The 23,920-nt window shown below is 42.8% G+C and overlaps 1 protein-coding gene across 1 annotated transcript; it reads right to left on the reverse strand.

Moving 5' to 3' along the window:
- Positions 1 to 15,071: 15,071 nt before the first annotated feature.
- LOC133832207 (uncharacterized) lies at positions 15,072 to 16,241 on the reverse strand. Its single transcript, XM_062262581.1, has 2 exons — positions 15,861 to 16,241; positions 15,072 to 15,638 (listed from the first exon to the last, which is right to left on the reverse strand). The coding sequence occupies exons 1-2, from the start codon at positions 16,239 to 16,241 to the stop codon at positions 15,072 to 15,074; spliced, it is 948 nt and encodes a 315-aa protein (XP_062118565.1).
- Between the last annotated feature and the right edge of the window lie 7,679 nt (positions 16,242 to 23,920).

The raw sequence follows: 23,920 nt of genomic DNA on the forward strand, positions 1-23,920 counted from the left end.
AATATTTAATGAATGGTTACTAGTGCAGTTTACTAAGCATACGGGATGTGAGTGATCTAGATTCAGATTACTGATGTGGATAGACATCTTAGTAAAGGTGTTGTATATAATAGAGATTATATATGACATACCGATGAGAAATAATTATCTTTATAAACTTGTTGTTTGACATAAAGATTTAATTCTTATCATAATAGATGATCCTTTGTACATCACTCTAAATCCTGAGTATTCATGAGCTCCTGTTTGTGTTTATTGGATCTTTTTATTCACTCATTAAGGTTTCTTAGTATAATGAGGCTAATGACTTTTGTTTTTGAGATTAAATATCATGAATGGCTGGGAAGATGATTTAAAATCATGGAATCCACACTTTCCTAACAGATCGAATATTGCTTCCCTTAAGGGTTAATTCTGGAACTGAATAGTTATTGAGCTCAAATCTATAATATGATTATAGATTAATTATTCGCTAGTGAATTAGTGGTAATGTTTACCAATTTTAATTAATGAACCAATACATGGAGGACATAACTACATTTATTGATTATATCAATGGACTACAAGAGAAAACTTTGTAAATATAATTCTATAAATACTTAGAGTGCAACTCCATATTTATAGTGGAGTAATCAAGGAATTAATAAATAAGATTATTGGATTAAAGAGTTTAATTAATAATCTGGTTTATTGGAGCTTCATATTATAAGTCCATGGTCCCCAAATCACCTCTGTCCTACACTGACAAGGGTAAGGATGTCATAAGCAAAATTTGTAGAAAGAATGACTAAATTGCAAAGGAATTAATTTTCTGAGGCAAGGAAATATTATGTGAGAATTATGGGCAATTGATTAATTGTGAATTAATTAATTATTTATTATAATATATTAATTATATATATTAATCATGATTGGATTAATATAAAGAGAGATTAATAATAATCTTATTTAGAATAAGATAATTATTTATTTATTTAAAACGGATATTTTAAGAAAAAGTTAATTTTGAACTAACTAATATTTATTTTGGGATAAATATATTGTCTTAAATATTAATTAAATAAACAAATGAGACAATTAGGGATAACCCTAATGGTGTGGTCGACACACTCGCTATACAATAAGTATGGCGCCACACACAAGGATTTCATATCCCTGGGATTTGACTTTTGAATTTCAAACAATTTGTTAATTTAATTATATATACTTAATTATTATTTTTTTAAATAGGATTTAAATTAAATAATTAAATAGGTTATAATGATCAGTTTTATTTTAATAAAATAAAGATTAATTAAATTAGTTAATTATCTTTATAAACCTGGAAAGATGCAATATTGTAATGACCCAAATTTGCTAACAGGACTTAGGACCTTGATTAGCGTGCTTGGAGGGCAATAAATAATATAATATGCTAATATGTGAATTTATGTGAATATGTGATAGTGATGCATGTTTAGTTGAATTAGATATGCATGTGGGCCCCGTTTGGATATTAGGAGTATGTCTGTGATTTTAGCCCGTTGAGGGTAAAAATGTGATAAATGCAATATGTATGTGATATTTATCTGTGTAGCACGATCCGATACAGTTCTAGAGAGCAGTTAGCCAGAAAGTCACAACGGGGTTAAGAATCCGACTCAGGGCGAGTCGAGGGGTATTTTGGGTATTAGATGTATTATGGGGTTATTAGGTTATGAAAATAAATATTTGGAGATATATTTGAGGTTAGAATGTCTAGGAGGGAATATTGGGTAAATTTACCAATTTTCCCTCGGGGACGTCTTGGTACCCCGAGCCTTGAGGTAACCCTATAGACTTAAGTTGAATAAAACAAAACTTAGAATTGTTTAGAACACTCAGAAACCGATCTATATTGCTCTCATTACTTGGTTTACCTTTTTCTTCATCTTTTCTCTAAGTTAAGCAAGGAAAGCTTTGGGTGGCCATTAGTCAAGACTAAGGATTTCAGCTGGGGATTTAGGGGAGCTTGAAGGTTGGAGCTTAGGGAGCTGGTTCTGAGATTCAATCCAGCAAAGGTAATTTTTAAATTACAAGGATTAAGTTTGGAATTTCTGCTAGTTTTCATAGAGTATGTTTAGGTTTGGATTTTAGGACAGGTTTTGATTGTTTGATGGGTGTGGGAATTGGTTCCTGAGGTTGTTGGTATGTTTAGGTTGCATAGGAGTGAATTCTGGGTTTAATTATGAGGTTGGAGGTGATTTTGGAGGTGTTGGCTCGAAGGATATGCAGGGAAAAATAGTGTTTTTCTGGGTTTGGAGGTGAGGGTGCGGCCCAAGGCGAGGCATGTCGCGGCCTGTATGCATGAAAGGCCTTGGGAGGCCATGGTGCTTGAGGCATGTCGCGACGCTTGGTCGAGTGCACCGCGGCCCGTGCGTGTTTCAGGGAGGTGTTAGCCTCTGTTTCGAGGCTAGCTGCGGCGCTTGTGGGGTAGGGTTGTGGCTCTTTGTGCCATTTTATGCTTTTAAGTGTGTTTAGGATTGGGAACTCAAAGGTTAAGGCTCGAGATGGATTTTATCACTCAGATTGATAGAATTCAAGGTCCCGGAGATTAGGGTTATGGCGCAAAGTTATGTAATGGATTAGAACTTGATGGATAAATATTGTTAATGCGTTGTGACTAGGGTTTCGGCGAGGCTCAAGTTAGGGGACTGTGCTTGGGATATCGGTGCTCGGAAAGCTCGAGACGCAGGTAAGAAAACCACTGTTCCCATAGAGCTTGTATGCAGGGCTGAGCCCAATATGTTTGAATTGCAGGGCGTATCCCTTTGATTGAATTTGTTAATGTTCAGTATATGTTTATTATGCTATGAATGGAATTGTGTAAATGTTTGGCAAGAGCCGGGAACGGTGCAGGCCGAGGTCGGCAGGGGTCGAGAACGGCAAAGGGCTGGGAACAGCGTTGGGCACGTTGAGTGCAAGGCCGAGTATGGCAAGGGGGCGGGAGCAGCGTTGAGCACTTGGAGTGCGAGTTGCCAGGGTGAGACCCTAAAGGATACTTGGGATATCCTCACGGTGTGGACCACAAACCCAGGGCCTGGTAAAGCGCCCGGGACGGCATGGTTGTATGTGTTTAGCCTATTAATGGCCTGTTTATATGCTATGTGTTTGTTATGCATATGTTTCTGCTTGTGAGGGTTTTCTTGCTGGGCTTCGGCTCACGGGTGCTCTGTGGTGCAAGTAAGGGCAAGGGGAAAATCGACCAACCATGAGTACGGAGAGCGTGAAGCGGCGCATACATGTTTGGCCTGCCTGGCTGCCACAGCCAGTGGTTTTGAGAGATGATTGTATTAAAACCTAGATTTTGTCGTCTAGTCGACTTGGTTTGTAATTATATGCTATAAATATTTCTAAACAATATTGTGGGATCCCAAGTGTCATACACTTTATGATTTTCAGTAAATGGAATTATTTTCAAAGTTTATAACTCTGCTTATGATTTAATTACACTTTTTGACCTAAAATCTTGATTAGCGAGTTAAATGCACATTTTAAACTCACTTAGTAACGGCTCTAAGGAAGTAGGGCGTTACAACTTGGTATCAGAGTGAGCCAAGGTTTATGGTTCTGGAGATTGACCGAACATGTACGCTCGCTGTCAGTGACAAGCTCGACTCAGGGTTGGTTGGTATGATTGGCTAATATGGTTGAATATGTGCTTGAATTCCCTGTTTGCCTGCTTATTTTATATAGAGTATGATGAATGAGTTAACATATGCAGATGTCAGGGCAAGGCCCATTGTGTTATATGCTGTCTGTATGTTATATGAATTACTGTTTGTTGATGGCTGATGTGTTTGGAAGGTGGTTTTGGATGTTGTTATCATGCCTGATGAGCGGCGTCATTGATTGCAGGCATATAGTTGTGATGCCTCAGCAATCATCTAGACTCCGTGGCAGTAGGGCCGAGGATGACAATCAGGGTCAGGACCCTCCACCTGCCCCACGGAATTGGCAACAAATGTTCGCCGAAATGGAAGCGAGATTGCAACGAACAGAAGAAGAACTCCGACAGCTGAGGCAGCAGGTCCCTCCACAGGTCATTGGGTTGCCAGTTCAGCAGGTTGCGGCGCCAGTGCCAGTTCAGCCTGTGATGGAAAGCAAGTGGGAACCTTTGTATGAGAGGTTCAGGAAACAGTATCCTCCCACCTTCGAGGGTGGACCAGACCCACTGCGGGTAGAGCAGTGGATGAATATGGTTTCCTCTATCCTAGATTTCATGAGAGTTGCCTATGCTGGTTACATGTTCAGAGAAGATGCCCGCATCTGGTGGGACGTGGTAGTTCAGAGAAGGAACGTAACAGTTATGACTTGGGAAGAGTTCGGAAACTTATTTAGTGAGAAGTATTACAGTGTGGCAGTTCAAGCTGCAAAGGTTGACGAGTTCATCAACCTGACTCAGAACCGATTGACAGTGACGGAGTATGCTTTGAGATTTGATCGATTGGCGAAGTTTGCGCCAGATTTAGTGCCGACTGATGCGGCAAGGAGAGACAGGTTTGTGTTGGGGTTGAACGTTATGATCGCCTACGATGTGAATATTACCTTGGAACCAGAGACTACCACTTATGCCCAGGTAGTGGACAAGGCCCTTACATCTGACAGGGCCGAAGATTAGATATGGAGGGAAAGCATCGTTAGGCGCGATGCCAGGAGGACAATGCCTCCTTTTGCTTGATCCAGTCATGGTGGTGGATCTAGTGAGCAGAAGAGGAAGGCCCCAGATTCTTTTGTTCCTCCCATTTCAGATAGGAGGGCACGGGGTGCTTCTACTGGCCGTCAGGGTGGAAGTGACAACTGGAGGAGTTTCCCAGTGTGTCCACGGTGCAGACGACGATACCAGGGTGAGTGCAGGATCAGGGCCTGCTTTGTCTGTGGGAGTGCCAGTCATCTGAAGAGGGACTGCCCTCAAGTCAAGAAAGAGGAGTTGAAGCAGAGTGACAGTCTTGCTCCTGTCAGGGTATTTACTTTGACTCAGACTGAGGCGGAGGCTAGCCCCTCAGTTATGATAGGTCAGATCTCTAGTGCTGGTTCTTTGTACACTGCATTGTTTGATTTGGGGGCTACCCATTCATTTGTATCTGCTGGAGTGATAGACCAGCTTTGTAGACCTAGTGGTGTGTATGCTAGGGGATTTCAGACTCTGTTGCCAACAGGAGAGGTGGTAGTCTCTAGGAAATGGATTAGAGCATTGCCAGTAGAGATAGATGGTAGGGAATTGTCTGTTGATTTGATTGAGTTGGAGATGGATGACTTTGATATGATTCTAGGGATGGATTGGTTATCGAAGTATGGGGCAATAATTGACTGCAAGCGCAGGATGGTAACTTTTGAACCATAAGGGGAGGTACCCTTTGTGTTTGTGGGAATAGTTAGTGGACAGTGGGTACCAATGATTTCAGCATTGAAGGCTAGAGACCTGATGCAGGAAGGTTGCATGGGATTCCTAGCAAGCGTTGTGGATACCTCTAGGGTGGTGTCGGTTGGACCGGGTGAGACTAGATTGGTGTGTGAGTTTCCAAATTTGTTTCCGGCTGATTTGCCAGGGTTGCCGCCGTAGCGAGAGATTGACTTTGTTATAGAGTTGGTACCAAGAGCGGAGCCAGTATCTAGGACACCTTACAGAATGGCTCCAGCGGAGCTAAAGGAGTTGAAGATTCAGTTGCAAGAGTTACTTGATTTGGGGTTCATCAGACCGAGTTTCTCGCCATGGGGTGCTCCAGTGTTGTTTGTCAAGAAGAAGGATGGATCTCTTAGGATGTGTATTGATTATAGGGGGCTGAATAAGTTAACCATTAAGAACAAGTATCCACTGCCTAGGATTGACGATTTATTTGATCAGTTACAGGGAAGAACAGTGTTTTCTAAGATAGATCTCCGATCAGGTTACCATCAGTTAAGGATTAAAGAGAAGGACATACCAAAGACCGCTTTTCGAACATGGTACGGACACTATGAATTCCTGGTTATGTCCTTTGGATTAACCAATGCCCCAATAGCTTTTATGGATATGATGAATAGGGTTTAAGGATTATTTGGATAAGTTTGTGATTGTGTTCATCGACGACATCCTGGTGTATTCTCAGTTAGAGACAAAGCACGAGCAGCAGCTGCGGCTAGTTCTACAACGGTTGAGGGAGCATAAGCTATACGCTAAGTTCAGTAAGTGTGAGTTCTGGTTACCACAAGTTACATTTCTAGGCCATATTTTCAGTAAGGAGGGGATTCTGGTTGACCCAAGTAAGATTGAGGCAGTCAGAGATTGGCCTAGACCGAGCAATGTTCCTGAAGTGAGAAGTTTTTTGGGTTTAGCGGGGTATTATCGGCGGATCGTTGAGGGATTCTCCAAAATAGCTACACCTTTAACAGAACTGACAAAGAAGAAGACAAGGTATGTCTGGACGGATAGATGTGAGAACAGTTTCAAGGAATTGAAGCGGCGACTGATCACCGCGCCAGTGCTAAGTTTGCCGACAGATGATGAAAAATTTGTAGTTTATTGTGATGCATCCAGGCAGGGTTTGCGATGCGTGTTAATGTAAGCTGGTAAGGTGATAGCCTATGCGTCGAGACAGTTAAAGGAGTATGAGCAGAGATATCCCACACATTATTTGGAGTTGGCAGCAGTGGTGTTTGCACTTAAAATTTGGAGACATTATCTTTACGGTGAGAAGTGAGAGATATAAACTGATCATAAGATCCTGAAGTATTTCTTTACTCAGAAGGACCTGAATATGCGCCAGAGGTGGTGGATGGAGTTGGTTCAGGATTATGATTGTGATATCCTATACCATCCTGGGAAGGCTAATGTGGTGGCTGATGCATTGAGTCAGAAAGGCCCAGGACAGTTGTTTAGTTCAAGATAGATATCTGGTAAGCTAGCCGAGGAGATGACCAGAGCAGGTATAGAGTTTGTGGTTGGACAGTTGGCCAACATCACTCTTCAGTCTACACTCCTTGAGAGGATCAAGGAGGCACAGGGGAGATATTCTCAGTTGAGAGGTCACAGAGAGAATGTCTTAGTCGGAGCGACTAAGGACTTTTCTATTTCAGAGATGGGATCAGAAGTACAAGGATCGGATCTGTGTTCCGATGGATTCTGATATCTGGTGGGAGATCTTAGATGAATTGCATACCACTCCCTATTCTTTGCACCCGGGTACAACGAAGATGTACCAGGATTTGAGAGTTTTGTATTGGTGGTTGGGCATGAAGAGGGATGTGGTGGATTATGTGGCCAAGTGCTTAACTTATCAGTAGGTTAAGGCTGAGCATCAGAGGCCAGCGGGGTTGCTGCAGCCTCTGGGGATTCCAAAATGGAAGTGGGAAGATATCACCGTAGACTTCGTGGTTGGTTTGCCGAGGATCGTGGGTCAGCATGACCCGGTGTGGGTGATTGTGGATAGTTATACTAAGTCTGCCCACTTTTTGCCTGTCAGGACGACTTACACTATGGAGCAGTATGCTGAGTTGTATGTGAAAAAGATTGTTCGACTTCATGGGGCTCCGAGATCGATAGTGTCCGACAGGGACCCCACCTTTACTTCCAAGTTTTGGGGGAGTCTGCAGAAGGCTATGGGCACGCAGTTATGGTTTAGCACCGCTTTTCATCCTCAGACAGATGGACAGTCTGAGAGGACGATTCAGATATTGGAGGACATGTTGCGAGCCTGTGTGTTAGATTTTTGGGGATCGTGGAGTAAGTATCTCCCTTTGATCGAGTTCTCGTACAATAACAGTTACCAGGCGACCATCGAAGTGGCTCTGTATGAGATGCTTTACAGAAGGAAGTGTAGATCACCTATCCATTGGGATGAGACGAGTGAGAGGAGATATCTGGGTCCAGAAATGGTTCAGAGGACCAATGAGGCGATTGAGAAGAATAGAGCGCGAATGCTCGCCTCCCAGAGTCGTCAGAAGAGGTATTCAGACCTGAAACGTAGGAGTGTAGAATTTCAGGTTGGTGATCATGTGTTTCTGAGGGTTTCACCTTTGAAGGGTGTGAAACGGTTTGGTGTTCGGGGCAAGCTGAGCCCTAGGTTTGTTGGCCCCTTCGAGATTCTGGAACGAGTTGGAGAGGTAGCTTACAGATTAGCGATGCCTCCAACTTTATCAGGGGTTCATGATGTTTTTCATGTGTCCATGCTCCGAAAGTATGTGTTAGATTCGACGCACGTTCTAAGTTATGAGAATCTGGGGCTAGATCAGGATTTTTCCTATGAGGAGAAACCGGTTCAGGTTCTTGACCAGAAGGATAAAGTCTTGCGGAGCAAGACCATCGCCTTGGTGAAGGTGTTATGGAGGAACAGCAAAGTTGAGGAGGCGACGTGGGAACTTGAATCAGATATGAGGGAGCGGAATCCTGAATTGTTCAGGTAATTTCGAGGACAAAATTTCTATAAGGAGGGGATAGTTGTAATGACCCAAATTTTCTAATAGGGCTTAGGACCTTGATTAGCATGCCTGGAGGGCAATAAATGATTTAATATGCTAATATGTGAATATGTGATAGAGATGCATGTTTAGTTGAATTAGATATGCATGTGGGCCCCGTTTGGATATTAGGGGTATGTTTGTGATTTTAGCCCTTTGAGGGTATAAATGTGATAAATACGATATGTATATGATATTTATATGTGTAGCATGATCCGAGACAGTTCTAGAGAGCAGTTAGCCAGAAAGTCACAACGGGGTTAAGAATCCGACTCAGGGCGAGTCGAGGGGTATTTTGGGTATTAGATGTATTATGGGGTTATAAGGTTATGGAAATAAATATTTTGAGATATATTTGAGGTTAGAATGCCTATGAGGGAATATTGGGGAAATTTACCATTTTGCCCTCGGGGACGTCTTGGTACCCTGAGCCTTGAGGTAACCCTATAGACTTAAGTTGAATAAAACAAAACTTAGAATTGTTTAGAACACTCAAAAACCGACCCATATTTCCCTCATCACTTGGTTTACCTTTTTCTTCATCTTTTCTCTAAGTTAAGCAAGGAAAGCTTTTGGTGGCCATTAGTCAAGACTAAGGATTTCAGTTGGGGATTTAGGGGAGCTTGAAGGTTGGAGCTTAGGGAGTTGGTTCTGAGATTCAATCCAGCAAAGGTAAGTTTTAAATTACAAGGATTAAGTTTGGAATTTCTGCTAGTTTTCATAGAGTATGCATGGTTTGGATTTTAGGACAGGTTTTGATTTTTTGATGGGTGTGGGAATTGGTTCCTGAGGTTGTTGGTATGTTTAGGTTGCATAGGAGTGAATTCTGGGTTTAATTATGAGGTTGGAGGTGATTTTGGAGGTGTTGGATCGAAGGATATGCAGGGGAAAATGGTGTTTTTCTGGGTTTGGAGGCGAGGGCCGCGGCCCTAGGAGGGGCATGTCGCGGCCTGTATGCATGCGAGGCCTTGGGAGGCCATGGTGCTTGAGGCGCGCCGCGGCGCTTGGTCGAGTGCGCCGCGACCCGTGCGTGTTTCAGGGAGGTGTTAGCCTCTGTTTTGAGGCTGGTCGCGGCGCTTGTGGGGTAGGGTCGCGGCTCTTAGTGCCATTTTATGCTTTTTAGTGTGTTTAGGCTTGGGAACTCAAAGATTAAGGCTCGAGATGGATTTTATCACCCGGATTGATAGAATTCAAGGTCCCGGAGATTAGGGTTATGGCTCAAAGTTATGTAATGGATTAGAACTTGATGGATAAATATTGTTAATGCGTTGTGACTAGGGTTTCGGCGAGGCTCAAGTTAGGGGACTGTGCTCGGGATATCGGTGCTCGGAAAGCTCGGGACGCAAGTAAGAAAACCACTGTTCCCATAGAGCTTGTATGCAAGGCTGAGCCCAATATGTTTGAATTGCATTGTGTAGCCCTTTGATTGAATTTGTTAATGTTTAGTATACATTTATTATACTATGAATGCAATTGTGTAAATGTTCGGCAAGAGTCGGGAACGGCGCAGGCCGAGGTCGGCAGGGGCCGGGAACGGCGTTGGGCATGTTGAGTGCAAGGCCAAGTACGGCAAGGGGCCAGGAGCAGCGTTGAGCACTTGGAGTGCGAGTTGCCAGGGCGAGACCCTAAAGGATACTTGGGATATCCTCACGGTGTGGATCGCGAACCCAGGGCCTGGTAAAGCGCCTGGGACGGCATAGCCGTATGTGTTTAGCCTATTGATGGCCTGTTTATATGCTATGTGTTTGTTATGCATATGTTTCTGCTTGTGAGGGTTTTCTTGCTGGGCTTCGGCTCACGGGTACTCTGTGGTGCAGGTAAGGTCAAGGGGAAAATCGATCAACCATGAGTACGGAGAGCATGAAGCAGCGCATAAATGTTTGGCCTGCCTGGCTACCACAGCCAGTGGTTTTGAGAGATGATTGTATTAAAACCTAGATTTTGTCGTCTAGTCGACTTGGTTTGTAATTATATGTTGTAAATATTTCTAAATAGTATTTTGGGATCCCAAGTGTCATACACTTTATGATTTTCAGTAAATGGAATTATTTTCAAAGTTTATAACTCTGCTTATGATTTAATTACACTTTTTGACCTAAAATCTCAATTAGCGAGTTAAATGCACATTTTAAACTCACTTAGTAACGGCTCTAAGGAAGTAGGGCGTTACAAATATTTTTCAAGAAGTGTTTTTCATAGACAGTTAGACTCTCTCTCTCTCAGAAAAAAGAAAGCGGTAATTTTTCTAAACCTGAAAAAATATTCAATACATCTTCTCTCAATCAAACATTTCTAGATCTCATGTGTTGAGTACATCTAGAAAGTCCTAAATCAACCTTTTGAATCCTACGTGCCCACACACATCCTTGTTTGTTTGGGGATTGGTCCGGTAGATCAAGGTGTGAGCTTTCAGACTTTGGATTGGAAGATTGTTGATATATACAAAAAGATTCATGGATATTTGATAGGCTTCAAGTGGTAATCTCTAATCTATCTGTAGTGATTTAATATATCTATATATGTATGATCCTTGCTAGTATTAATAAAATTTTCAAAATTCAACCTCCGTTGGGTATCTCTGATTTATACTTTTAATACAAACATAATGCACTTATTTGTTGCCTTGGAGACAAAGCGACTGAGCGCTGATATCCTCCCGGTGAGGCTTTGTACGTCTTTATGCTTTTGGGGGGATGGAATTTCAGCTAAGGCCTTGATCTTCTCAGGGTTTGCTTCTATCCCACGGGCGCTAACTATGATGCCCAAGAACTTCCCAGAAAAAACTCCAAAAGTTCACTTCATGGGATTCAACCTCATCCCGAATTTGCAGATGACGAAAAACACTTCCTCTAGAGCTCTCACATGGTTGGGAGATGTTTTGAATTTTACCAGCATATCGTCTACATAAATACCTAGAGTGCAACTCCATGTTCCATCCAAGCTGGTTCTTGAACATCCGATTTACCAATCTCTGATAGGTGGCACCATCATTCTTGAGCCTGAAGGGCCTCACCTTGTAGCAATACACCCATTTGTCAGTTTGGAAGCCGGTGTGTTCTTGATCTGCAACATGCATGGAATTCTGGTTATACCCCGAGTATGTGTCCATAAAGGACAAGAGCTCGTACTCGGAGGTAGCTTCGACCATCTGATCGATCTAGGTCAAAGGAAAGCAGTCCTTAGGGAAAGCTTTGTTAAGGATGGAGAAATCTATACAGGTCCTCCAGGTGTCGTTTGGCTTGGGCACCATGTCCGGGTTAGACACCCACTTCAGGTATTGAGCTTCTCAAATGAACCCATTCGCAAGGAGCTTGTCCACCTTGGCCATCAAAACTAAACCCCAGGTTGGATCGATCATTCTCCACTTTTGTTGTTTAAATGCAACATTAGGATTAATGTTCAAGGCGTGGCATATGACTTTCGAATCAATGCATTGTTAGGAACGAGTTTCCTAATACGCAGCGGAATGGTGGTGGGGTTGGCCCAGTGTACAACAAAAATTTTGTAACATATTTAAACTACCTTTAAATATGCAGATCCACTAATATACATGCATTAATCATAAGCAAGTTAAGGATAGAATTCATACCTCTTGAAGCCTATCAAGTGTCCTTGCTATCTTTTCGTATTTAGAATGATCTTCCTATCCAAGCCGCTCTCAGGTACTCACACCAAGATCTTCCAAAGCGTTCTCTACACCTCAAGAAGTGTGTGGGCACTTAGAGAATGAATGATAGTTTATTTGTGATTCTACCTGATGTACTCAACACATGAGATCAAGAGAATAGGCCTGAGAATTGGTTCTTTATTTTTCAGGGAGATAAAACTATCGTTCTATTTTTCACAGAGCGAATCTTCTCAGTTTCTGAGATTGGTTGGTTATCTGAACTATATTCTAATAAGTCATACTTAAAAGAAAATATTCAAATTTAAAAAATAAATATGTAACCAACTTACAATTTACTTTTTAAATAATTAATTATTTTATTAATGAAAATATCCAAAAACCAATTTTTGAATTATCTATTAATTAAATAAATAAATAAAAATGAAAATCTTATCCCTGAAAATAGCAGTACACGCCACACACAGTCACTGTGTGTGCACGTGTAGCATCCCTATTTTTAGGGATGTTGGTTTTTTCAATTATTATTTAATTATTTATTCAAACTTCTTTGTGAGATGAGATTAACAACCTGATAACTAATTCAAATTTGAATTCAAATATAAATTAAATACCTTTTTTTAACTAATTATCAAATATAATTAATTATTTGAATAAATATTAATCTTTTAAATTCAAATCCAATTTGAACTTATCAGATTATTATCTCCCACTCAAATAAAGATATTTAATTAATTCTACCAATTAATTAAATCTAATATTTTCAAAAATAAATATTTAATTTATTATAATTTCAAAAATTATAATTAATTAATTATTTAATTAAATTTCAAAAATTAATTTAATTATTTAATATAATTTCGAAAATTATACAATAATTAAATATTAATTAATTTTTTTAACTGCAATTAATTTATAATTAATTAATTAATCACTATTATCATATAATTGCATATTTGGCCTGAAGAACAAATTTCTTCTAAATATGTCTTTAAACTATTTTTCCCTTCATATCAACTCTTACCTCAATTAGTGTTGATAGAGCCGCTATGGGGACCTATGGACCTATAATTCCAAGCTCCAATAAATTTGAGATTATTAATTAAACTCTTTAATTAAATAATCTTAATTTATTAATCTCATGATTATTCCACTATAAATATGAGATTGCTCTCTTGTAATTATAGACATTTCATTTAGTGAGTACTTTATAATTATAAAGCGTCCATTGATATAATCATTGCATACAAATTGACCCGCTAATAACGGTTCATAATTAATCGAGAATAAAATTACCGTTTTACCCTTTTAATTATCTCTTGTTTCCTTAAGTACCATTGACTTTACTAGTGAAGGTTAATTCATAACTAAATTATGAATTTGAGCTCAATAACCTTTCAGTCCCAAAAGTCAACCCTTAAGAGAACCATCATTCAATCTCTTGCGAGAAGGCATAGATTCCATATCTGTATACTATGTCCCCAGCCATCTACATTAATGAGTTCCCAAAATAAAAGTTTATAGCCTGATCATTCTGACAAACCCTAACAAGTGAATCAAAGAACTCATATAACATAAACAGGAGGTCATAGTAACTTCAGGATTAAGATCTATTTGTATATGATCGTCAATTGATATATTTAATTAATACTTCGAAACGGTATTTAACTAAGTATTAATAAACATATCTCGTCCAGTTCTATATATTCTCTAATATATAAAGCACCTCCACTAAAGTGTCCTACCACACTAGTGATCCGGATCTAGATCACATGTATTCATAATACTAGTAGACCGTACTTGCAGTAATTAATCTAAAGATTCCATAACTTTATTTTACTGCGAACTTATTCAAGTTCATTTATCTCAAACACAATCCTCCTGTACCAATACGTGTTTGAGATCACATATATGAACTTAGGAATTTTTCTGATATTTACATAATATTATCACAGAATAATATAGTCCATAAAATATATGCATAACAAATTCAATTCATTTATTTATTTCATAAAACAATGTCTACTACATATGCTTTCAGAGCACAATTCCTAACATGCATGTCATACCAAAGTGAGACCAGGAAAAACGTCTTGATTATTCTTGAGAAAACTCATTAAGGCTACTCGGACATCCGCCTTGAGATCTTTCCTAACCTTTGTTTTTCTATCTAGGGTGGAGGCGTCAAATATTACCTCCTTCGTCTCTTCCCTGGGCTCGATAGCCCTCTCTTCTTGGACTCTGGGGTCCAACACATTGAACTCCCTTTCCTCTTGAACAGCCTGGACCTCCATCTCCTTAGGAGGGTGTTGTTTGGGGTCTATCTCAATTACCATTACAGGATGCTTGAGGGACACATTCTAGCATTGTTTGGCCTCTTTCTGGTCTTTAAGGACTGTGCCTATTCCCGCCTCAGTAGGGAATTTCATGCACGGGTGGAGTATGGAGGTAACTGCTCCAAACTCTACTAGGGTTGGATGCCCCAGGATGACGTTGTACGCTAAAGAGCAGTCCATGACCACAAAAGTACAGTATTTGAACGCCTATCATGGCTCTTCTCCAAGTGTCACTCGCAGTTTAATTTGCCCCATCGGGATGAGATCTTCCCCCTAGAACCCGTAAAGAGTGGAGGTGCATGGGGACAGGTCACTGATAGTCAACCCAATATTCTCGTAGGCTAACTTGTGTAGGATGTTCACTGAACTCATTTTGTCAACCAGGATCTGTGCCATAATCTTTCTGGAAATCTGACTCTCTACTACTAAAGGATCGTGGTGGGGAAAATGCACCCTCCGAGCATCGTCCTCGGAGAAAGTGATGACTTGGTCAATCATTTAGAGCCTCTGTGCTAGTAACTGGGTTTACGCCAACACTTCATCATCATGGTTAAGGGCTTGGGCATACCAATTTTGTGAGCCCCTTGACGTGCCCCCCATGTGGGGTCCTCCGGGGATAGTCCCTACTCTCTTGTTCACCAAGGGAGGCCCATAGGTTATCTGCTGCTGTGAGGTCGCAAGCACTTGGACCAGGGGTCAAGGCAACCCTGCAATGGAAGCCTGGGTTGGATGGGCGCCGATCCTAGCATACTGGTGGAGGTGCCCTTGTTTGATGAGACTTTCGATCTCATCTTTATTTTCCTACACTCGTTGGTGCGGTGCCCCACATAATTGTCAAATCGATAGAACTTAGTGGAATCTCTCTTCTCTCGATCCCTCCGCATAGGCGGTGGTTTCCGATAATGGGCTTGCTGCTTAGTGGCTAGGAAAATTTTCTCCTGAGTATCCACCAGGTCCGTGTACTTGGAGTATTGTGGAGTGTACTTCTCGTCGAGAGTTGCTCCAGTTCTCTTGGATTTCTTGCCCTTGCCTTTTCCCCATTGTTTGCTCCCACTAGGGGTCTTGCTGGGTGCCACAAACTGAGTCAAGCCCGCAGTTGCAAAACTGAATATAGGATGAAATGCATTGTATCCAGTGGGAGCTGCTCCATAGGCTGTCGAGGCAGCACCAAAGCCAACACTTAACATTGTGGTGAAACCAGCTAGTTGGACAGCAGAGTTGAACTACGGAGCACTCAATATTCTCATTTGGGCTAGAGTGTAGTACGAGTACTGGGTTCCTGGGGCCACAACGTTTGGGAATAATGGAGCGAGGAAAGTGATTGGCACTTCGAATGCTCCAATCTAGGCCTCCTCTCAGTTGATGGACTATTGGGCTCGATGTATGAAGTCGTCAAACCTGTGGCATCCTCTTCGCTGGAGGTCATTCCACAGTGGGGAACCTACTTGGATGCCATCTTGTAGGTCCATCAGTTGTTGGCCATCATTGACCCGCTTGGTCTTGGCTGCTTCCTCCTTAAAGCATTTGATGTAAGCTTTAAGGGTCTCAAGTGGTCCTTGCTTTAAGTTGGCCAAATCATTAACCTTGAAGTTCACCTTCCGTGAAGCTATGAATTGTCCTTTGAAGGAGGAGGGGAGTTGGTGCAAGGAGTGAATGGACCCAAGCTTGTGCTTCTTGAACCATTCATCTGTTGATCCCGTCAAGGTTAAAGGGAAGATGTGGCATTTGGCATCCTCAGAGACGATGTGGACCAACATCAATTTATTAAACTTTGAGAGATATTCGGGGGGATCCGTGCCTCCGTTGTACGAATCGATGTTTGGCATTTTAAAGCCTCAAGGTAGTGGAGACTCCACAATGTGGGGAGCACAGAGCTCCCCATCCTCTTCCTCGAAGTCTGAGTCATGACCTTGTCTCTAAACCATCTTCAACATTACCATCTCCATACTTTCCAATTTTGCACGGAGAGGGTCACGATTTAAATTGGCACTCTGTGCCAGGTGTTCTCTCCTCCAAGCATTAAGGTCGTCTCAGAAGTTTGGTTGTTGTTGTCTCCCAGGATTGTCCTCGAGAGCTGCCTTACCCCTATGAGCATTCAGGCTGTCTCACAGGTGCCAGCGGGACACCATCTCTAGGCCTAACGCAATATGTCGCAGCGCGCCTGGGCGGGATGCCCTGGGTTCCGCAAACACTAGCGGCCTAGCGGTGTCATTGGGCCCTGCACCCTTGGTCATTATTGGCCTTCCTTGGGGGTTTAATGGGCTTGGAAGCCCGACAAGTTCTCTTTCGTCCCTGAGTAGGATCTTTTGTCAACTTTGCCTTTGCCACGGTCTAGTGGTGCAGGTGGGGTTCCAGCTCCAGCTGGGTGCGAAGGTGGCACGCCAGCTAACAGATTTTGCGCCATGCCAACGGGGTGCTTAGGAGGCAATCCCCCTGCGTTTGGAGGTGGCACTCCAGCTGGGTGCGCAAGTGGCACGCCAGGTGGCTGCCTTGGTGGTACTTCGCCATGAAGGTCCACTCGCAGCCCTTGGGTCACCAAAGCAACCCTCATGGTGTTAACCATCTCCTATAAGGCGGTGATATTCCCCTCCTGGGCATCAAGTTTTTGCTGCTAGGAGGCCACCTGGCCATGGAGCACCACCACCTCTGGCTGTTCCTCCGCTTCTATAGGCTAAGGATAGTCATCCTCGTAAAACTCGCCATCTTTGGCGTCGTAGTCGAAATTCTCATCAAAATCTTCTTGTGGCCATCTCTAGGATTCCTTGTGGAGGTGGCTGGTTGGTTTCTCCCTCTTCAGCTCTTGTGGGAGGAGTCGCGTCGTCTAGGGTGACTCTACCAGTAGTCACCATGATTTTTTCTTCAAGCTTCCTTCAAGCTCTAAGTGAAAACACAAAAATGTTGACTTTCTTTTTCGCTATCAACCTAATAATAGAACTTAAAGAATATAATAATTATAAACACCAATGTTTTACATGGTTCAGGTTATAAATCAACCCTAGTCCACGAGTCTTTAGTATTGGAGTTCTTGAAGCTTGAGATGGCAAGCTTCAATGGGGGTTTCTTAGGCAGCGTATATATTGCTCTAAGTACAAAAGTTGTGAACCCTTTACAATGGTATCCTAGCCCTATTTATAGGGGCTAAAGGTCATTAATATCATTAATTACAAATATTCTCCAATTATTTTGGGAGTTAATTGCTATTTAACCCCTTTGAATGTTATAATAAAGTCTATCGGCTCGTGCGTATCACAGGGGGGCCAATTCGTAGATTGCAGCCCATCAACTTTGCATGAGACACTCCTCTAACACTCTCATGGTGTGGTTGCATGCTTTCCCGTGCCAGGCGGCGTTGTGGGAAATACCAATTGTTGAGTGTACAAACTCGAAACCACTATTCAAGAGACCCAAAAAAGCTATCAAACAATCTTGTGGTGGCCTAAGGCTATAGTGATTGACACCTGGCGCTCTCCCCAAGTGTGAGGACAAAGTTCCTAGAACTAAAGGACTATCGGATCAAGAAGATGGGAGGACCTCTAGGGTGGTCCTCGAAACATGGCCTCACTTGGAGACATCCACGCCTAAAACAAGGAACTCGACTTGCTGGGAGGATACTACACTCCGAGGAGCTCTGGGCGAGCTTCATAGAGCTTCATTATCCTCCCTAGGAGCCTAATTACTTCTCTAATGATTGTCACATGTCCAATGATGAAATCACAGACATCATATTTTAAAATTATTTTTTAATTAAATAAAATGATATTTTAAAATGGTTTTTAAATTAATGGGTTGGACCAAAGCCTTTAAAGCTTGGAAACGGGCTTGCTTGGAGAAGAAGTGTAACGACCCAACTATTCTAAGACCTTGGACCATTAGAACTACTAAACGTAGCTATTACTTTGAAGAACATATACATAAGAAATAATAATAACTTTATTCAAACTTAAACATAATATTGTGAAAATTACAAAGTAAAAATAGAATTTTGGTATGGGTACCCATTATTTAAAACATAAAACATAATTTGAAACTAAATAAAAAAATTTACAAAACTAAATGCGGAAAATACATAGAAACATAATTTTAAAAAAAAACTAAAAATAATGTCATCCTTGATCGACACGCAGTCCACTCAGTCTGTTCATCCTCAACACACATGCCAAGCTTCCACGAATCCTTCCGCCTCCATATCTATTTTCCTGCATCACACTAAAAAAAATAAAGGAATGAGCCTAATGCCCAGCAAGGAAAATCTAACAACGTACAACATAAATCATAAACATGAGGCTATATCATAATCGTATACTATAAAACATATAAAAACAACATCTATTACAATGGTCATCATACTTCTTGGGACTTGCTAGCTAGGCAATCATATGCCCATAAATTTACGGGGCTAGTTATCTAAACAAGTCATATAAATTTATGGGGCTCGTTATCTAAACACTCATATGCCCAAGGAATCTACTATTGGGACTTGTTATCTAACCAAGTTCTATACTTGTTATCTAAACAAATTATGTGATTGTATCTAAATAATTCATATACTAAAACAACTAAAAGCATGTAACGCCCTGGATAGCCAAGACCGCTACACCGTGTGTTTATAATGTGCAAGACTTGCTAATCAAGTCATTAATTTAAAAATGTGTCATTAGTTTAGGTGTTCTAAGGTTAAAAGACATTTCAGTCTCAAAAGATACATTTTATAAATTATAAATAGTTTACAGTAGGGATCCCCAAAAGATCAGTGTTTAATAGCTGGTTTGCAAAACTCAACAGTTAAAAGTAAACGTTAGCCACACTAAGGCAAAATATAAGGTTCTGGTCCTCTTGTCCCTGTAATCTCCTCAACCGTGGCGGCTGAGCGGCCTGCCATGTACATTCACCCTGCAGAGCTCTCCAATCAGGGCTAATCGACCTTGCCTTTGCCTTTACCTGCACCACGCAGCACCCGTGAGCCGAGGCTCAGCAAGAAAACAACATACACATCATATACAGCAATCTCAAACAGATATTCTAGTAAGCATGTTCAATTATTCAACCCATAGCTTAAGAGCATACTTCAAGATACAAGCTACCGCAACCACACATAGATTATTCAACAATCTCATCTATAGTCAAGTATAACATTCACTTTACACAAATACTAGGGCCGACACCTTAGGCCGCACCCTCTGTTTAACCCACTGACTCCGGCCCGCTTAAACCGAGCTCAGTGCATAATAAGCTGTCCTCGGATACCAGTGTCCGAGCCGTGCCAATTGCACAAGTTAACTGTGGCTCGCTTAGGCCGTTGGTTACAATTTACATGGCATAATACCATTCTTTCAGTTATTTATATTAGGGAGCCTTTAGTCCCGTTCAAATATTCAACCGGGTGTAGTTTTCTTACCTTTAATCTTTGCAGTTATTGAATTACGAGAAATGCCCCTCAAGCACAATCCGTTCTCGAGCCTAAGCCTTTATCACCTAGTCACAACCAAGGTATAGGGTTTCATTAATACTCGAATATAGGTTTCCAGTTACAAAACTAACTCCCGGGAATCCAAATTCCACCAAGCACGGTGGTGGAATCAATCCCGAGCATACTAGACCACATCCTCGTGCCTAAAATCCTCAAAAGTTCATGTGTACAACCAAGGGTTGCGGCCCTTGAAGCTTATTCGTGGCCCTAGCCTCAAAACACAACCAAGACTTTCCTGAGCAAAGACACGCACCGCGACCCTTGCTTTGGGCACCGCGGGGCCCTCCCATGGCCGAGCCTCCTTGGCCCTTTTTCATCCTAGGGTCGCAGCGCTCTAGAACAGAGCCGCGGCCCTTCCCTTCGAACCCAAAAAATCCACCATTTCAAGGCTCAAAACCTCAGCCAAAACCACTCTTAAGCTCCCTACTTCAACACCCAACAACCCCAACACTTTTAACATGACTTAAACAACACAATTCCACAGAAAACCCAGCCCAACACACACTAGAATTCTCTTTTAAATTTCTGAAACCCAAGAACATAAACACCTAAAACTAACCAGTCAAGAACCCAAATTTAAACCTCTAATTCATGGAGAAGAGCTTACCTTGTTAACAGAATCTTCCAGTAGGGAGGGCACCAACCAAGTCAATCCCCCAGACCGCGAATGGCCATGGGGACGAGATAATCTTCAACTCGACCAGAGGAGCCCGGGAAATTGTGGTGAATCGCTGGCACTTGTTACATTTTGGGACGTAGGATATCGAGTCCTTTGACAAAGTGGGCCAATAATACCCTTGCCTTAATATCTTCAGGGCCAGGTTTTGCCCCCCAGCGTGATCTCCGCAAAAGCCCTCTTGCACCTCCTGCAAAATGGTCTTCGCCTCGCTTGGAAGAACACACCGTAGGAGAGGTAAAGAGAGGCCATGCCGGTATAATATTCCATCTATCATTGTATTCCTCGGAGCCTGGTAAAGTACCCTCCTTGCGTCATTTCGCCCCTCGGGTAACTTCCCTGCTGTGAGATACTCGAGGATGGGAGTCATCCAAGTCGGTCTGGCGTTGATCATCTTGACCTCTGCCCCGATTTCCTCTATGCTTGGTCTTTCCAAGAACTCTACCAGCACTAGCCCCAAAGTCTCCGCCTCCCCAGAGGTAGCGAGCTTTGCCAGGGCGTCCGCGCTGGCATTCTGCTCCCGAGGTATCTACTCGATTGAGCCGCACTCAAATGCGAATAGCTCTTTCTTTACCTTGGCCAGGTAAGCAGCCATCTTGGTTCCCCGCGCTTGGTATTCTCCTAACACTTGGTTTACCACGAGCTGGGAATCGCTGTAACACTGGACGGAGCTGGCCCTCAGCTCCTGGGCCACCCTTAGCCCAGCCAATAAAGCTTCGTATTCGGCCTCATTATTTGACTCTTTGAATCTGAATCGTAACACCGAGTGGAATCGATGTCCCTCTGGGGATATCAATATGATTCCAGCCCCAGAGCCAGTCTCGTTAGACGAGCCGTCTACGAAGACTTTCCATGAGGCTCGAGCTGATTCTTCCACGGGGTCTTCTCGGAACCCTATGCATTCTGCCACAAAATCAGCCAGGGCCTGGATTTTTATAGCAGTTCGTGGTATGTATAGTATCTCAAATTGGCTGAGCTCGATAGCCCACTTCAACAGGCGTCCCGATGCTTCAGGTTTCTGCAAAACCTGCCTTAAAGGCTGATCGGTTATGACGTGTATTGAGTGGGACTGGAAATATGATCTGAGCTTTCGGGAGGCCGTAATAAGGCAGAAGGCCATCTTTTCCATCAATGGATACCAAGATTCAGCTCCGAGAAGCCTCTTGCTAATGTAATAGACTGGCTTTTGAGACCGGTCTTCTTTTCAGACTAGTATGGCGCTAGCCGCATCTTCCATGACAGCTAGGTAAAGGAAAAGAGGTTCTCCTGCCGTTGGTTTGGATAATACAGGCGGCTCGGCTAAACGTACTTTCAGGTCGTGGAAGGCACGTTTGCATTCCTCGTTCCACTCGAATCTTTTATTTACCCGGAGTAGGTTGTAGAATGGCAAACACTTGTCGGTAGATTTAGAAATAAACCGATTAAGGGTCGCCACCCTTCCTATCAGACTTTGAACGTCTTTTCACAACCGGGGTGAGGGCATCTCGAGTAACGATCTGATCTTATCGGGGTTTGCTTCTATTCCCCTGGTATTGACGATGAAACCCAGGAATTTTCCTGACGTAACCCCGAAAGTACACTTTTGGGGGTTTAGCCTCATGCCGTATTCCCTCAAAATCTTAAAGCATTCCTCCAAATCGGCAACATGGTTATCAGCAATTTTTTACTTGACCAACATGTCGTCAATATACACTTCCATATTTTTCCCGATCTGAATGGTAAACATCCTATTTACCAACCTCTGGTACGTAGCTCCTGCGTTTTTCAGCCCGAAAGGCATGACCTTGTAACAATAAACGTTAGTTGGGGTCATGAAGCTAGTGTGTTCTTGGTCTGCGGGATTCATGGCGATCTGGTTATAGCCCGAGTATGCATCCATAAAAGACATGAGCTCGTGCCCCGCCGTGACATCTACCAATTGGTCAATCCTTGGAAAAGGGAAGCAATCTTTGGGGCAGGCTTTGTTCAGATCGGAAAAGTCGATGCAGGTCCGCCATTTCCCATTGGGCTTCGGGACCAACACAGGATTGGCAACCCAGATAGGGAACTTTGCTTCGCGGATAAAGCCGCACTTTAAGAGCCGGGCTACTTCCTCCTCTAGGGCCTCAGCTCGGGTCGTTCCTAAAGCGCCTTTTTTTCTGGAACTTTGCAGGCACGTTTTTATCCAAGTGGAGGGTGTGCATGATGACTCTCAGGTTGATCCCTATCATGTCTCCATGAGACCAGGCGAACACATCTAGATTTTCTTGCAGAAACCTAATCAGCTCCGCCTTCCTTTCGCTACGTAGGTTTTTCCCAAGCTTCACCACCTTCAAGGGGTCTTGTGGGTCGATATTTACCTCCTCGAGCTCTTCGATGGCCTGGAGCTCGGATCTATCCTCGCCTACTCTGGGATCGATATCATTATTTAAGATGATACCCTCCCCTCTGGCATTCTGAGGTTTTTCTATCTCAGGACTAGGTACAATTTCCTGAGATTCCTCACTCCCGCCCTGGATGGCCATCGTCTGCTGCTCGGGTCTTGATTTTCCCTTCATAGAAATGCTATAGCATTCCCTGGCAGCGAGCTGATCGCCTCGGACTGTGCATATCCCCGTGGAAGAGGGGAATTTTAGTGCGAGGTGGCGGATGGAGGTTATGGCTTCAAACGCTATCAATGTAGGTTGGCCCAAAATAGCATTGTACGCGGCGGGACAATAGATGACCACAAATTCGAGGAGTTTTGAGACAGTCCGGGGCCCTTCTCCCAAGGTAATCACCAGCTCGATTGTTCCTATTGCTGCCGACCCTTCTCCAAAAAATCCATATAGCATCATGGAGGTGGCTTTCAACTCGGTGACAGATAAACCCATCTTTTCCAGCATAGACCGGAACAGTAGGTTCACCGAGCTCCCATTATCGACCAGTATCCTCCTAACTCTCTGGTTGGCGAGCTGGGGGGCTATGATCAGAGGGTCGTTATGGGGGAACTGGACGTGACTGGCATCTTCCTCGGTGAATATGATTGGTTGCCTCTCCAGTCGTTGGTGTTTGGGTAGATGCTGCTCTGGGATGAACTCCACTCCGTTATGAGCTTTCAATTCATTGACATATCTCTTCTGGGCACCTCTGCTCATGCTGGCCAGATGGGGGCCTCCGGAGATCGTGGAGATCTCTCCTCCTATCACAGGAGGAGGGGTGTCCTGATTTATCCGAGACCCGAGCTGACTTATCGAAGCTTATGGAGCTGGTTAACCGGTGGGAACTCTATTCCACGCATACTGAGCCAAGGGTCCGGCTCTGATGAGAGTCTCAATCTCATCCTTCAGATGCCTACAATCATTAGTGTTGTGGCCAATGTCGTTGTGGAATCGACAAAACTT

The sequence above is a fragment of the Humulus lupulus genome, chromosome 4, assembly GCF_963169125.1.
Source record: "Humulus lupulus chromosome 4, drHumLupu1.1, whole genome shotgun sequence".
NCBI classification, from domain to species: domain Eukaryota; kingdom Viridiplantae; phylum Streptophyta; class Magnoliopsida; order Rosales; family Cannabaceae; genus Humulus; species Humulus lupulus.

Bases quoted from the DNA above. Each gene is read 5' to 3' on its own strand.
- LOC133832207 (XM_062262581.1), bottom strand. From the start codon at position 16,241: ATGCCAAACATCGATTCGTACAACGGAGGCACGGATCCCCCCGAATAT. The intron at 15,639-15,860 runs GTAGGTTCCCCA...AGTGCTCCGTAG, and splicing joins ACCTACAAGATGGCATCCAA to TTCAACTCTGCTGTCCAACT.